Below are 15,875 nucleotides of genomic sequence, written 5' to 3' on the forward strand. Positions count from 1 at the left end.
TTAGGTTGAATGGACGAGTTTAAACAGTTTAATCAGTTAATCAGTTCTTCCTATCTTAAAAGGAACATAAATAGAACTGAACTCGTCTAGCATGAAAAGCATGAAACACAGGTCTATGGCACCGTCTCTTAACTGCTTCTAGTCTGGGAGCTCGGCCACATCCATTCACATTTTAAAATATAAACGGTTCTTTCCTAATTGCATCCTTCCTTCCCACATTGGCTAAGGAATTAAATTTGCTGCATTTTGCTAACGAATCCAAATTTCCACACAGATATTCCATACATAACTTTCTATGAAGACAAAACACTCCTTTAATGAGGCTTCATTATCGATCCTAGAGATGCAAACAAAATCAGAAGCCCAGTTGGGGCTTCTCTTAGGTACGCCCTTGGAGTAGTTTTAGAAACAGAACGTTTAAGACCAGCAGGACAGCTCTAAATCCCTCAAAGAGGCAAAGAGGTGGGGCTGACTAGGAACACAGGGGACCTTTTTTTCCCTCTAAGCAAGGGCTTCAAGAACTGTGATAAAACTTAATTAGCCTTTGGAGTCTATTAAATGTCTCTGTCACCAAGGATCTCCGTAGATCTTTGTGGGGCCACTCAACATTACTCTAGTGAAGAAAAATTCTAGACACTTTTATTCTCCAGCTATTTCTTGCCCTGGCCACTTGCCAGACAGGCAGATGGCACAAGCAACCACGGGCCCTGGAGTGTCACTGCTCCTTCCCTCCTTAAGGTTTGGGGAAAAAAACAGGGGCATTCCCGGCACTCAGAGGCCAGAAGGCTCAGGTGGTCCTTAGGAACCAAACCCAACTTGGAAAAGCCAGCAGAGGAGATTCAGGGTAATCTGGGAGGCAGCACCTCCTTTAGGGGAAGAGAGGTGGTCTTCTGAAGCAGGAAGCTTCAGCATCAGTATTTTGTAGAATTAAGGTCAGGGGGAACAGAAGAAACCTCCTGACTTTTACCTAGGAAGTACAACCTGAGAAGCATTCTCAGTATGAATCAGAAAGTCACAGAAGTGACTTTCTCTTTTTAAAGGCATTTCCAGTCTTTCCAAATTGGGTATATAAAAAAGAAGACAATGTGAAAGCACCTCCCTAGAACACAGCCAGCAATCACTAGCTGTCAGTTGCCTTGGGTTCTGGCGCTTCTGAGCAAGGCCTTGTACAAGGCTGACTGAACCTCCGTCCAGTGTAGCCAAGTGCTTCCCAGCAGTGCTCAGCTGCTGAAGGCCAGGTGGGTGGCTAGTGAGACAGACTCCAGCAGAACCCAGCCTGAGAAAAAGGACTGGAGCCAGGTGGGGAAAAGGAGATCTCACAAGCATACTGGAATACCGGTTTTCAGAATCTTGAATTAAAGAATCCACTCACTCTCCCACCTACTGAGGCACAAATTAAATAATACTGTATTATTTATGGGTACTCCTTGCCCATCCCCCAAAAAAGAAAAAGAAAAAAAAAAAAAAAACTGATACCAACTGGTACAACATATCTTTTCTCCTTAACATTTAAAAAGAAGCCAGTTCAGGTAAAAACCAAAATCTTGTACGAAACAAATAAGCAGTCCCGCTATCATCCTGCTATACATCAAACACAACTGCAATGGGTTTATCCTTTTCAGACACTTATATTTTTAGACCTGGGACCCCAGCCACGGCACCTCTCATAAGAGGGAAACCATGATTTATTTTCCCTGCATGCTTCCAAGTTCAGGCCCTTCTTTTTTCATCATGGTCCCTACTTTGTGCAGAAATGACCTGCTAATCAATCAGTCCTTTCTCTTCCAAAGCTGACTTTTAGAATCTAGCATCTACATGTCTGTGCACAGTGACTGTGACAGTGTGTGTGCATTTACACACCTGGATGTTTCACCAGTTTCCAAGTATAGGGAGCCATGGTTTACTTCTTTGGTGTGTAGGGTATCTGTGACTATTTAAATCTCTGTCACTTGTTGACAGAGAGGTGGCTGAGAGTTCTGAAATGGGACATCTTAAGAAATTAATAAAAAACTCAAAAGCTCATTTAGGTTAAACTGAAAAGTGATCGAGTGGATGCTTTCAGGATTTGAATCTAGGTGTCTGACTGCTTACTGGGTATCTGTTCAGCTTACAACAAATACTTCTGGTACAGAACTGGAAAAACTTGTTATCAGTAGGTAGGTGGCTTTTTCACTGTAGGATGGCACAGGGGACCCTCACCTGAAAGCCCCACCGTGCTAGCCGGTCTGAACAGCCGCCCTACCTTGAAAACAGTGACAAGGGAGAAGACACAGTAGTGTGAACAAAAGCATTGGTTTGTTCCATTGTTTTTTGGTTTTCAAACTTACTTTGAATTTCAAATATTATTAAAGGAGGCCGAGTAACTTTTATGCTTATCAAAGTGAGGCATGGTCAATTAAGGTTGACAAATTTTGTTGCAAAAACTCTGTTCTGTAAACTTAAAAATCCTCTAAAATATAAAGTCAATTAATTAAAAAAATGACAGGTGTCCATCAACACTGAATGTGTATCAGGAAGTCTAAGGAACACTGTGACATCCGGCTATCCTTAGCTCCAGCCTGGAATGACACTTCTCCATCCTCCTGTACAGATGCTGTGCTTACTGTTAGGGAGACTGGTTACTTCTCTGCTCCTGGGAGACTGGGGTAGTTGGCTTTTTAGCTTATTTATCTCAAGAAAGATATAAATTGCAAAATACGAAAGTGTCTGGTATTTCTTGCCAAGGTGCCAAAGCCTCAGTGGGTCATCTTTTGTGTCAGGATCACATGAAATCAAAGACATCATTTGTAGTGGCTCCCCAGGACAACTGGGTAGACTGGCAGCACAGGGGAAATGAGAGGTTTTCACTTACGCTGGGGTGGCTGGGAGTCAAAGGGCATCATCATTTTTGGTCTCATTCCCCGCCTTCCAGCCAGTGTAGACATGCTGTCCTCTGATTCATGCCCTAGACAGCAAATATGGAGGTTAGTTATAAGCATGTGCCCCAGGCCACTAAGCAGCCTCAGCGGTAAAACACTCCCGGTGGAGGGGTCAGAACTTGCAAACAATATAATGGGGACAAGATGCTTCTGCAGGAAGTGAAAAACGAGAAAAATGATCAGGAGCCCCTTAGAGGAGTCTCTGCTGAGAGTCAGTGCAGTTGACACAATGTCGCCTACCACGCTTCAGTCTGGAGTTGGTGTCCAGACCAAGAACATTCTGACCACCACAAAGAGAGGCAGACTTTAAAGGAAGGGAGAGGATGAAATGTACAGACATAGGTGAGGTTGTCTCAAATGCTTCGGTATCAAGTTGCTGACACCTGAGAAGAGACCTAACGGATCTAGAAGGCTGTCTCATCTGGGCATGGAACCTCTCCCCAGTAACAAGCTATGTTTTTCCAAACTATCTATTCTTTATCAGATGTTGACCAAATCCCACAATACACATTTCTTTAAACCTAACCTCACATAGGAATCGCCGAATTCAGGCAACTGTAGGAAATGGAAAATGATTTAAATGGAAATAGTTCTCCCACATTTGGGGACAACCTGCACCTCTGTAAGAATTCCGCCTTTGATGGATGTTGCTGTCCATGGAATTGTCAACTGGTGTGATATCTTGAGAGTTACGAGGAATTGGAGTATCAGTCATGATAGGGTTTGGGTCTGGAGACTTATCGATGGGTTTCAGCTCCAGTCTCTCATGATGGATCCAGAGGTCCGGGGGTTTGACATCTTTGGAGTTCCCTTTGTACTTGTGGGAGCCGTTCACTGATTTGCAAGCAGCTCGTTTCCTAGGCAAAAATTTAAGAGGGTTTTTTTTTTTTTTTTTTTAAGATTTTATTTATTTGACACAGAGAGAGAGATCACAAGCAGGCAGAGAGGCAGGCAGAGAGAGAGGAGGAAGCAGATTCTCCACTGAGCAGAGAGCCCAATGCAGGGCTCTATCCCAGGACCCTGAGATCATGACCTGAGCCGAAGGCAGAGGCTTTAACCCACTGAGCCACCCAGGTGCCCCGAGGGTTTCTTTTTTTTTTTAAGTAACTCTTTTGAACTTATTTGTGAAAAGGCTTGAATGATTAAAACCGCCCTTCTGAGAGATGCCTTAAGCAAAGGCAGAAACTAAAAACACACATGCAAAACAACAGAAGAAGGGAAAGAAGTTTACTTTTGTGAACAGTAAAGGTATCTCTGCTTTGTCCACACATATTTCAAGATACATACAAGGGCATATTTGACTACTGCATTGTGATTTTTTTTTTCAAAATTATCAACAGACTAGACAGCATTTTAAAATTAAGTTGTCTCTAAAGCAGAAGGTTTCTCAACTTCCAATTAATATAGAGAGAACACTAATTAGAAATATAACATTGGAAGAGGTGGAGTCAGTGCCTCATAAAAGAGGAAGGGAACATTTCAGGGAACCCAAATCTAGGACTACCAAATGGATAAAAATGAAGAATGGATGACAGCGCCTACTTTTCTGTGCCTTAGTTTCTCTATTCACCCACTCAAACTCACTTACCCACTCAATAAGCATTTATTAGGTACCCACTGTATGTCAGTCAATCCCTGTACTGGACTGCTGTGCCCTCAGCATTTCTGGTCAAGTGAGGAAGACAGATGTTGATCTCATTATTTTAAAATATTCTGAGCTTAGTGAAATGCCAAGTGTTACAGTTATTTTTTAATAGTTGGCATAAGGTGGCTAGGACAAAGCTGGAGAAAGAAGTGACACTGAAGTTAAGACTTAAAGGAGGAAGGGAAGAAGATGCTTTGCAGGTGATTAAATCAGCTTATGTCAAAGCCTTGAAGCAGAACACAACAGCCTGGTATATCAGAGGGCCCGTAAGAAGTCCTGAGTGGCAGAAGCACAGTGAACAATGTGGAGAATGATGAAATGATGCTGCAAAGGTAGCCTAGACCATAAAGAGCTTTTGGAGACCTGCCAAGAGTTTGACTTCCATCTATGAGATGAGAAACCACTATGTGGTTTTAAGCAGAAGAGTAAGGAGACCAATTCTGAGTTAAACAATTTCTCCAACTGCAGTATGAAAAATGGATTTACGGGGTGGGGGAAAGAATAGGAGACTAGTTAGGATACTACTGCACCAGTCTTAGCCATGGCTGACAGTGGTCTAGGACAGTGGAATGGAGAGAAGAGGCAGATTTGACATCTATTTAGGAGGCAGAAATGACAAGATTTGGTGAATAAATGATGTGGGGTGGGGTGGGGTGGGGTGGGGTGGGAGTAAAGAAGCAAGAGTTTGAGGCTAAGTCATTTACTAATATTGGAATTAATGGAGGTAGAAGCAGGCTTGACAGAAAAGATTACAAATTCTGTCTTGAACATGGTGAGTGCCCCTGAGACATTCAAGAGAAAATATAGAAGAGGCAACAGAGTGTGCAAGTCTGAGACTCAGAGAGAGGCTTTGGCCAGAGATAGAAACACAGAAGTTACTGGAATGCAGACAGTAAATGAAGCCATGGGAGTAGATAGCACTGGGGGAGACCATAGGAGAAGTAAGTCTAGGATCAGGTCCCGAGGAAGGTCTGATGGCTGGTTAGATAGGAGGAGATGTGAAAAAGAATATAAAATCATGATATACAGGAGAAGAGAGTATTTCATGAAGGAAGGAGTAGCTGAGTTAAATACTGCTGAGAGATTAAGACAAGGACGAAAAAAATGTCTCCTGGCTTTAACAATGCGGAGGTCATCGGTCCTCAGCAAAAGCAATTCAGTGAAGTGGTAGGAGCAGAATCCAGATCGATAAGAAATGAAGCATCAGCAGGCAATGAAAGAATGCACGAGTATATACAGTAATCAAGAGATTCTGTGGTGATGGGAAGGATGGCTTTGTAAACAGCTAGTGGGGAGTAGAATACGGGTTGTAATTATAATGATTTAAGATAAAAGAGGTATAAGCACACTTACCCGTTGAAGAGACAAAGCCAAGAGAGTGAAAGGTTAGCTGTGTGGAGGGGAGAACAGCAAGTATAAGTTCTTAGAAAGATGAGAGCCACTGAGATCCAGAGGGTTAATGGAGAACTGGCTTCCGGTAGGAGGAAGTACACTGAAGGAGGTTTTGGATCACATGGTGGTACCTGGAGGTAGTTCTCATCTGCTAAGGGTGAGGTAGCTAATGAGGAATGTGTCGAGAAGCAATGAGGGGCTAGGCTGTAAATGCTCGGTCAGCTTTGAGTTTTAAGTGTCCATAAGCAGCTACAATTGAAATGGGAGATACTTCCTCAGAGGGGAAAACAAGTATGAAGAAAAGCTCATACATATTTTTCAGTGGTTCATGGAATGGCTGGAAAGATGGTCATTGGGAGAGGGAGAGGAAAAGCCCCATGAAGACTCGACACAATTCTTCTAAGCAAAAGGACTCAAATCTGTAGGATCTGCAGATTCAAAGTACAGAGCCTCTTACTTCCTCCCTTTTCTACCTCTCAATCTGAAGACTAAGAGCTTCTCTAAATTTCCTTTTAAATCCCCAAAGCACTAAGGAATTCCATCACTTTGTTTTTTAGATTCTTTTAAATAAAGATATCAAGATTTCTGAAACTAGATATAAAACCAAGTTCATGAAAGTAGATACATTTGAAATGCGGAACAAAGAAGCCTGCAGACAAGTTCTAGAGTAGAAATAACATCATTGCTGACCTGGTTAAGGGAAACGGTTTTCCATATCAAAAGACAGGGAGAGGTTTAAGAGGCAGTGACCAGAAAGTTTATAAAAGGAGCCCCCTGCTCCCTTGGAAAAGATGCAATGCAAGCTATGGTAAGCTATTTTGTTTGGGCAAAAGAAAAATTGAAAACCTCACAAAAACATACACAAAGTGACATAAAGCCATCTCCAGTGGCAATGACAGGGCAGTCTGTACTTGTCCTCTATACTGAAAACAAACATATTTATTGTCATTAAACACATGCATTGTCTTGCCTTGGGCAAACCAAGTCTGAGGGATAATCATAAACAATGACGTGAACTTGCCTTTCTCTTTTATGGAGCAATATCTCTATCTTGTCATCTTTTAGGATCCACCAATTAAAGTCATTTTATTGCCCACATGTGTTTTTTGCTATTAGGGGTAACTCAGGAATCTTTTTATTTTTGGTATTCTGTCTCGCTGGCCAGATGCTGTATGTGAGGTGAAAGTTGTCTAGGGTCAGGGATCCTCTTAAGTTTAGGAGCATAGGCTGTTATCAGACAGTCTCATAACTGAGTCACCTTGCTATCTGCTCTAGACAATTACAACTCTCAACATCCCAGAGGAGTTCAGGGCTCACGATCATTTGACCCCTCTGCTAATTTGATATGCCAATTATAAATGAGACTATCTTATTCACTAAATTAGTATTCTCCCTCCACTGTCCCTGCCAGTCCTAAGCTTCCACACTTGGTAGTCCTTCTTGAAAAAAAAAATTTTTAAGGATTTTAAAATTTATTTTAGAAAGAAACTCAAGCAGACTCTGCACTGATCATGGAGCCTGACATGGGGCTCAGTCTCACGACCCTGAGATCATGACCTGAATTGAAATTAAGAGTCAGAGGCTCAACCATCTGAGACACCCACTCACCCCTTGAAAAATATTCTTAAACTTAGATGTAGAATAAGAGGTCTACGGTCCTCTTCCATTTCAGGTGGCATCTGTGCCGTGAAAAAGCCTGTAAGAATGCCCCTAAACTCCTGGGTGTCTGGCTCACCGTGTGCTTACACAAACAGCAGCTACCGGCAAGGCTGGACATGGTCCACTTCCCTCTCCAGACCTCTCCTCTCCTTGGCTCTGTGACTCAAGAGGTTGAGTTAAATGACCTCTATATGCCTTACTTGGCAACCTGCTCCTGGTTTCTGATGGGTCTGGCTGAGTGAAGACACAGTCAAGAGACTGGAGAGTAGCAGGTGTTTTTATCCTGTCCCCTCCCTGTAGCACTAGAAGCTGACAGAGGACACCTTCCTTCCACCACACCCAGCTCCTGTCAAGAAGCCCTTTCCTACTGCTTCAGACTTCTGAACATGGCTCTCTGTTCTTCAGGAAGACCTCTTGCCCTCTCAGGCCTAAGGGTGACAGTGGCCTATCATGGCTACTGGTCCTTAAACATCTCTGTCTCGTCTCCTAGCCCCACCTGTGACTCTGTGAACAGTCCCCTCATTAAACTTCCTTCCCCCGTTTTGAGTGTGCACCTTTTTCCTGCCAGAACACCAATACACATTTATAAGAAGAACCATTCTGCATTTCACTTACAAATATTTAAAACATCACCTTTCATGCACAGTTAACCCTTGAACTACATGGGACTGAACATGGGAGTCTGCTTACATGCAGACTTTTAAAAAAGTTTTTACTTAAATTCCAGTTAATATACAGTGTAATATTAGTTTTGGGCATACCATATAGTAATTCAACACATCCATACATCACCGGCTCCTCACAAGTGCCCTCCTTAATCCCCTTCACCTCTTTTACCCATCCCCCGCCCACCTCCCTTCTGGTAGCCTCAGTGTGTTCTCTGTAGTTAATAGTCTCTTTTTTGGTTTGCCTCTTCTCCCCCCCTTTGCCCATTTGTTTTGCTTAATTTCCACATGAGTGAAAAATCACATGGTATTTGTCTTTCTCTGAATGACTTACTTCACTTAGCATAATACTCTCTAGCTCCATCCATGTAGTTGCAAATGGCAAGATCTCCCTCTTTTTTATGGCTGCGTATTTCAGTGTGTGTATACACACACACACACACACACACACACACACACACACACACACACTCACTGCATCTTCCATTTTTCCTCCTCATATCCAGGGTTAGAGTTGGGGCCAGCATGAGGGTATGTGCCTAATATCCTACAGTTCAGAGACCTCTCTAGAGGGTTACGGTTAGGGGTTAGGGTTTGGGCTAGTGTATGTACCTGATACTCTATAGTTCAGAGATCTCGCCAGAGAATAAAACCCCAGACTTCTGCTTGGGCAGGAAGAGACATGCAGCCATCTACTGGGCTGAGGCAAGGAAGGGATTTGGGGCTCTAAATATGCTTTAATAGGTACTCAATTTTTCTTTCTGTTTTTATCTTTACCTTTACATCCATTTTCAGAAATACCACCAATTCTTAAATATTTGGGGGTCTTCTCCAGAATAACTGGGCTGCTTCTCAGCTTTTCTTATCATGTGTTCAGGAACCCACTTTCCAGATCTAGGATTAGGGTTAATGCTTGGTATCCATGTGTGGACTATTTTTGATAAATACAGTATAGCACTGTAAATGTATTTTCTCTTCTTATGATTTTCTTAATCACTCTTTTTTCTAGCTTTCTTTTTTGTAAGACTAAAAAAATATATATTTTGTCTATAATACATATTATATATGTGATATATTTATGTGATATATAATATGTATTATATATAATATATAACATACAAAATAGGTGTTAATAGTTTATCAGTAAGGCTTTTAGTCAATAGTAGGCTGCTCGTAGTTAAATTCTGCCGAAGTCAAAATTTAAAATTTATATGTGGATTTTTGACTGCATGGGGGGGGTGTCAGCACCCCCTAATCCCTACATTGTTTAAGGGTCAACTATACTGAATGTTTAATCTCTTTGTACAACTCCAAATACACAAGTCACAGAGGAACAAAAGAATAGATAACAAAAATCATGGGCCACATTTGGGGCTCCTTACTTTTTCTGGTGAGAGGTGGTGCGCCTGGTGCAAAAGACAGCAATGACCACAACCACCACAATGGTGACAACGCCGACAGAAACAATGATGACCAGCAGCATGCTACTGTCCAAGGGAGAGGTGGGGCTTCCATGTGGGCTGTTACTACCTGTAGAGGGAAAACCAGTATGTCTGTTAGATTTCGAGAATTCAAAAAATGCATACACTCAGAGTATGGAAACTTCATGTGAGAGTCTCTGTAACACACTCATCGCCTTGGATACAAGTGTCTCATGCAATCTACAGAGCCAAGGCTATGTACTTGCACAGTTCTTAACACAGTGCCTTGCACAAAGCTGGTGTTTAGTGATGGCTTCCTGAATTAAAGTAAACATTATACTTGGATAAATAAAGGGCCTGCCCCCCGCCTGGTATCTTATGTTGTCTTACGCATAAATTTGTCTTATAAAGCACCATTTGTAAATCATTTAGATCATGACTTTCAAAAGCATTTAAAAAATGTACACTCAGAGAAAGCTAAGTTCTTCTCCACATTCAGATGTCTGAGATCACAAAAACTACTTGAAAAATACAGTCTGGGAAAAAAAAAAAAGAAAAATACAGTCTGCTTTTATAAATATAGTCTTTGCAAAGTTAATTCTCTTAATCAGTTTCAGGAAAGAGTAGATCTGTACATATGCATTAGTTTGACAAATATTTACTGAGTAGTTACTATGTGCCAGGCATTGTTCTAGGTACTAAGGATGCAACAGTGTACAACAAAGATATGACTGCTGGTGTACAGGCAAAAAATAAACAAGAAATTATTAGTAATAACTGCTAAGAAAAAAAATAAAATGAGGGGATATGATACAGAGTGGGTGGCTATTTTAGGCTGAGTGGTTGGAAAAAATTTCTCTGAGGAAATGGCATTTGAGCTGAGATTTGAGTGACAAGAAAGATCCCACCATGCGAAGATCTGGAGGAAGAATGTTCATGAGAGATGGAACAGCTAGGGGAAGGATCCTAAGGCAGGAATGAGCTTGGCATGTTCAGGGAAGAGAAAGGCAGCAGTGTTGCTCAAGCAAGGGGAGAGAAACAAAGTTAGAGGGAAGAGAGTGAGTAGGAAAAGACAGAGATGAGTGTACAGAGGCCAGATCATTGAAGACCCTGAGGAAATTTAGCTTTTCTTCTTTTTCTTCCTGTTATTATTTCCTCGTTGCTTACAGGATGAGGGCCGTTTTGTATCAAGGCCTCTTGTAATCTAGCTGTATTCTAACTCTTGTTCTTCTATTTTCTGAAACACATTTCTTTCCTTCCCACCTCATTATAAAAGTCACACATGCTCATTTATAAAACATGGGAAATCCCACCACATGGTTCTGACTGCCATTGATAGCTGATGTCTTTCTTTCCAGCTATTCTCTCTCTCCTGTTTAACAGTCAGAGCCGCACAATAATGGATGAGCTGCCTTACCAAGTAATGAGTATTTAGTTTCTAGAAGTGTTTAAGAAGAATCTTTCTACAAGTCTGGGAGACTGTGGAAGAAATTCCTAACATGAAGCTCTGGCTTGGGAATCTGTGTTTTAGGAAAGCCTTTCAAGTGATTCCCAAATACAACCCTGGTTTACAAACTTTTTATCTAATTCAAGGTGTACTTATAGTGGGAACCCCTTCCATAACTGCATTAGCTGACCTCCCAACTTCTGATCGTATGGTTTTTATAGGCTACATCCACACACAGTGCTAAAATCTGGGCTGATTTAGGAGGGCTTGACAGCTTCTTCTTCTCCATTTGGTTTAATCGTTTTTATTCCTCATTTCTGAGAAAAAAAAGTAAACAGATAGACAACTTAAATTGTACATATTAACTTTTTTTTTTTAAGATTTTATTTATTTATTTGACAGAGAGAAATCACAAGTAGGCAGAGAGGCAGGCAGAGAGAGAGGGAAGCAGGCTCCCTGCTGAGCAGAGAGCCCGATGCGGGGCTCGATCCCAGAACCCTGGGACCATGACCTGAGCCGAAGGCAGAGGCTTTAACCCACTGAGCCACCCAGGCACCCCCATATTGACCTTTAATAAAACATTTTTACATTTGGGAAAGACTACAGAACTAGGGGCCAATAAAGTTAGACCATACTGGGCCTTTAACTGAAAAGCTTTTATTAAGAAGAGTGCCGAGTTACTGGGCAGGGTGTGTGGTGGGGCAGGCCCTGCACTCAGAGCTGGGGAGCTGGGGCACAGGGGCCAGCAGAGGTGGTGGCGGCAGCTCTCCCCTGCCAGAGATGAATTCCCACTTAACTGTATCTGCCCTCTAGCTTCTGAGAGGACTGAAAGCTCCCACTGAAGAGAGGGTGAGAGCGAGCTGCCGAGGGAGCAGGTCCTGCCAGGGACATTATGACAGGCCATTTCTCAAGCCTCATATGGGCTACTGCAATAGCTGCTTAACCACTCTCTCTGACTTCATTATCTCAGCCCCAACTCTTTCTTCATTCACTAGAGTCATAACAGTCGGTACTCAAGAAACGGAGATCACAGCTCACCCGTGGTACAAGGTGTCTTACACATGCTACGAGCAGGGTGAAGCTCACATTTCGCAGCAGTGGTACCTGAGCTTCTGGAAGGCTGGTTCTAACCTCCCACCTGGTCTAATGCGACAATCTCCAGCCTGCCTCCAGGCGGTGTGATCCCTGGAGAGAGCCGGCTGGTTTTGGCTGCCATGCATTTGCACGTGCTGTTGGTGCTTCCTGAAATGCTCAACACTCCCCACCCTGTGACATTTAGCCATCTTCCACGCATCCTTTCATATCTGGGTCAGACTTCCCCTCTTCTATGAAGCTTTCCCTTTCCAGTTGCTTTGTTACTCACTGCTTTTTGCTCCCATACATAGCCTGTTACATAGAACCTGAACCTTCATAAACATGGGTGAATGAATGAATGTATAAATGAAAAACAAGGAAACAGCTGCTTTCCTCACAGCCTTGAATATTATACCATGGAATGCACATAAATACAACACACGCATCCTAGGGGGAAAAGCGCAGAGTCCTAGAACTCAGCCTAGGACTCAGAATCCCACATCTGGTACAGAACCCCAGGCCTTCTAGGCTGTGTGTGACAGTGGAAATGTCACAATCAGGAGATGGAAGCCCTGGATTTTGGTTCTAGGACTTCCTTAATTAGTGGGTGAGTTCAGGCATATTACTTCTCCACTGAGTCTTTTTTTTTTTATTAAAGATTTTTATTTTTATTTATTTATTAGACAGAGAGAGAGAGACCATAAGTAGGCAGAGAGGCAGGCAGAGAGAGAGGGAGAAGCAGGCTCCCCACTGAGCAGAGAGCCCAATGTGGGGCTCAATCCCAGGACCCTGGGATCATGACCGAAGCCAAAGGCAGAGGCTTAACCCACTGAACCACCCAGATGCCCCTCCACTCAATCTCTTAATGTGTAAAATGGGAATATCTGTTCTCTGTGCTTTACAGTGTTATGAGGATCAAATATAATTTCAGGTGTGAAAGTAACTTATAAATAGTGAAGTTCTGTAGAGAAGTAGGTGCCATCATTTAAGGAGTTAGAAGGCATCAGCTCTTAAGCTGGCTAGGAGAGTGGGAAGAATTTTTTAGAATTCCCAAATTAAAACACTGTGGTAAGCAGTGTGGAGAGAAAGTCAGGAAGCATTTCTTTGGCTTATTCTAGGTGATAGATAATCCCATTAGAGGGTTTATTTTTGAGAACAAGATTCTAATTCTTTTCTAGAGGCAGGCAGTGGGCACAAAGGAAGACTCATTTGTTTAGAACTAATCTTACTTTAAGTTGGGTATGTGGGGAAAACGATCTTATTTATGGATCTTATTTATGGATCCTTATTTATGGATAATGAATGGGTTTACAGTAGTTTAGCAGACTTTTGCCAAAAAATGCCTAAAGTTAATTCTACTAAATAAAAGAAAATAGGTTAACATGGTATAACCCACCACAGAGAAAACTACAAAAGACATTTCGAAATTCAAGCAAAACCATGTCATGCCCACAGTGGGGCAAAAAAGCTTTACCGCTCATTGGAGGTTTGTAGTCGGATCCTAGGTCTGGCAGCCGGCTTCCTTTTCCTGCAGACCCTGAGGCTGAGGAGAAGAAATCATGTCAGTAATGACCCAAGCCATTGGTGGGATGAGTCCAATTCACAGCTAGTGAGTGTTTTCTACAAAAAAAATATTTTCAGTCTACTCTGTCCATGAGGAAATTGAAGTAGCACATAAACAACAGGGCACAAAATGGGCTGTGCAAAGCAAACTAAGGTATAGCTTTCTATGCAATGAGGCATCTGAAAGGCTGACCCCCCTTGGGCCATGGCTGTATCTAGTGTGGAAACAGACTGCCACTTGCTGTTCACATGGTGGGAACACACCCATTTCTCTCACCCAGGAAAGTTCCTGCAAGACCACTCAGAGCACTTATGGCAAAAGTAGCTTCTCTCAGAAAAGGAATCAAGGGACCAGTTAGGCTGACTTCTGCATTATGGAAGTGGACTTTTCCAAAGGACCTGGCTATGTTGATCTCCTAGTAGGTGTCAGTAGTGTTTGGATTTTTCCCCCAAATTATAAAGCTGCCTTTTCCAATATAAGGATACCCTAAGCAGGAGCAGGAAGGTATGTGGAAGTTCAAATCAGGTTCGTGGTTCCTGCTCAGTTACCCAAATACCCAAGGATGGAAAAACAAAGTCTTCCCTCTTGTTGCTCACCAAGACACCATCTCCTAATTCACTGTCCTAAAATACAATGAGTGAGGTTGCTGATCTTGGGCTTGGGACCACCTCACAAACAGACTTCATAAAACACAAAGATCAGGTTTTTTTAGTAATTTGTATTCTTGGTCCTGAACTTTATTCTTCACATTTATAGGAAAAGTTGCTTGGGTAAAGCAAATAGAAGGAATCCTTTCCCAATACAGCAAAGGCATTCGTCAATCCAACGTTTGGATTCCTCCTGAAGAAGGTGTGAAAGAACTGTGAAGTCAAAGCTGCTCAAGGTTAACAGAGCACACTGCCTGCACTTGAATACTGGTCTACCACGTACTTGACTTTCGGCAAGTTATTCATTATTCTTGAGTATCAGTTTCTTCATCGCAGAACAGCAATGATAATGGCACCTACTTCACAAAACTGTGTTGAAGATTAAATGGAAATTTACTCCTATAAAATATTCTGAATACTGCCTGACACACAGCAAATGTTCAACAAATGTTAGCTACTATTATCACATATATAATAAAGTTTTAGGGAAGAACATCACCTTTCCCTTTGCAGAGGCACAGAGCATGAAGCTCCAGAAAACACTTATAAATAATTATTTCTACAAATAAAGCTTTACTAGAAATATACAAACTAGATTCGTTTCTATAAAACATTACAGCTAATGTCATATCAGAGTTGGACTAAATGGAAAAATTAAAATCTGAACATTTCTGTATATAGTTCACTTAACAGAATAAATACAGAGATGAAAACAATGTTTTGTTTCCAGAAGTTCAAAACTCCCAAAGAAACAGAAGTTGTTGTGTACCTAAAAGGGCATATTAAACTCAGTCCCTGATCCTTTTTCTGTTGTCCATACTTGTTCCTTCATCCCCTGACTTCCGTGGCTGTGACTGCTCCCAAATGGTACACACCGTATGTTAGGGGTCCAGCTGCTCTTTTCACTGGGATGAAGTCTAGGGGCTAAGCCATCTCCATGGCTTAGCCCCCGTGAGGCTCTTCAGACTTAAGTGTGCTTACTTTTTAGGGAGCCCACATGTGAGCCCAACTATCCAGAGTATCATGTTATGTAAATAATTGCCAAAGAGTGTATTTTGCCAATAAAATGGTTGGTTTAATTCCCCTAATTCCCAGTATTTTTTCTTTTAAATATAACCTATGAATAGAAATTCCAAGGATTAACCAAACACCAAAAAGAACTATAGGTAAAAAGTTTTAAAGGCCAGAGGAGTGGCACAAGCAAGACTCTGGCTTATCCAGTGGGGATAAGAGTGGGGGAGAACAATGAGCACATTTGTACTCCGTGTGCACACAGTATAGTTACTTTCCTGTTCTCACACTTAAGTCAAAATGTCCACCATCACTAGGGTGCCTTACGCATACACACATCCAACATACAACAAAAGACTCATTGAGTGCAAATACATTTCCAAAGCCCTGAAACATGCAGCCTCAAGTCTGACTCTTCCTTGCCATTAACAA

At 42.0% G+C, this 15,875-nt stretch overlaps 1 protein-coding gene across 3 annotated transcripts in view; it reads right to left on the reverse strand.

Moving 5' to 3' along the window:
• LOC111153340 (neogenin 1) overlaps positions 1–15,875 on the reverse strand; it is a 238,894-nt gene that overhangs the window by 7,967 nt on the left and 215,052 nt on the right. For all 3 annotated transcript variants that reach the window (XM_022512319.1, XM_022512321.1, XM_022512320.1), the window contains 4 exons: positions 13,696–13,764; positions 9,662–9,809; positions 3,537–3,775; positions 2,852–2,944 (listed from right to left, as the gene is read on the reverse strand). In XM_022512319.1, the coding sequence (XP_022368027.1) occupies positions 2,852–2,944; positions 3,537–3,775; positions 9,662–9,809; positions 13,696–13,764 (549 nt within the window). The remainder of the gene's footprint in view (positions 1–2,851; positions 2,945–3,536; positions 3,776–9,661; positions 9,810–13,695; positions 13,765–15,875) is intronic.

This window comes from Enhydra lutris, unplaced genomic scaffold, assembly GCF_002288905.1.
Source record: "Enhydra lutris kenyoni isolate GAN:26980312 unplaced genomic scaffold, ASM228890v2 scaffoldscaffold31, whole genome shotgun sequence".
In the NCBI taxonomy this organism is placed as follows: Eukaryota; Metazoa; Chordata; class Mammalia; order Carnivora; family Mustelidae; genus Enhydra; species Enhydra lutris.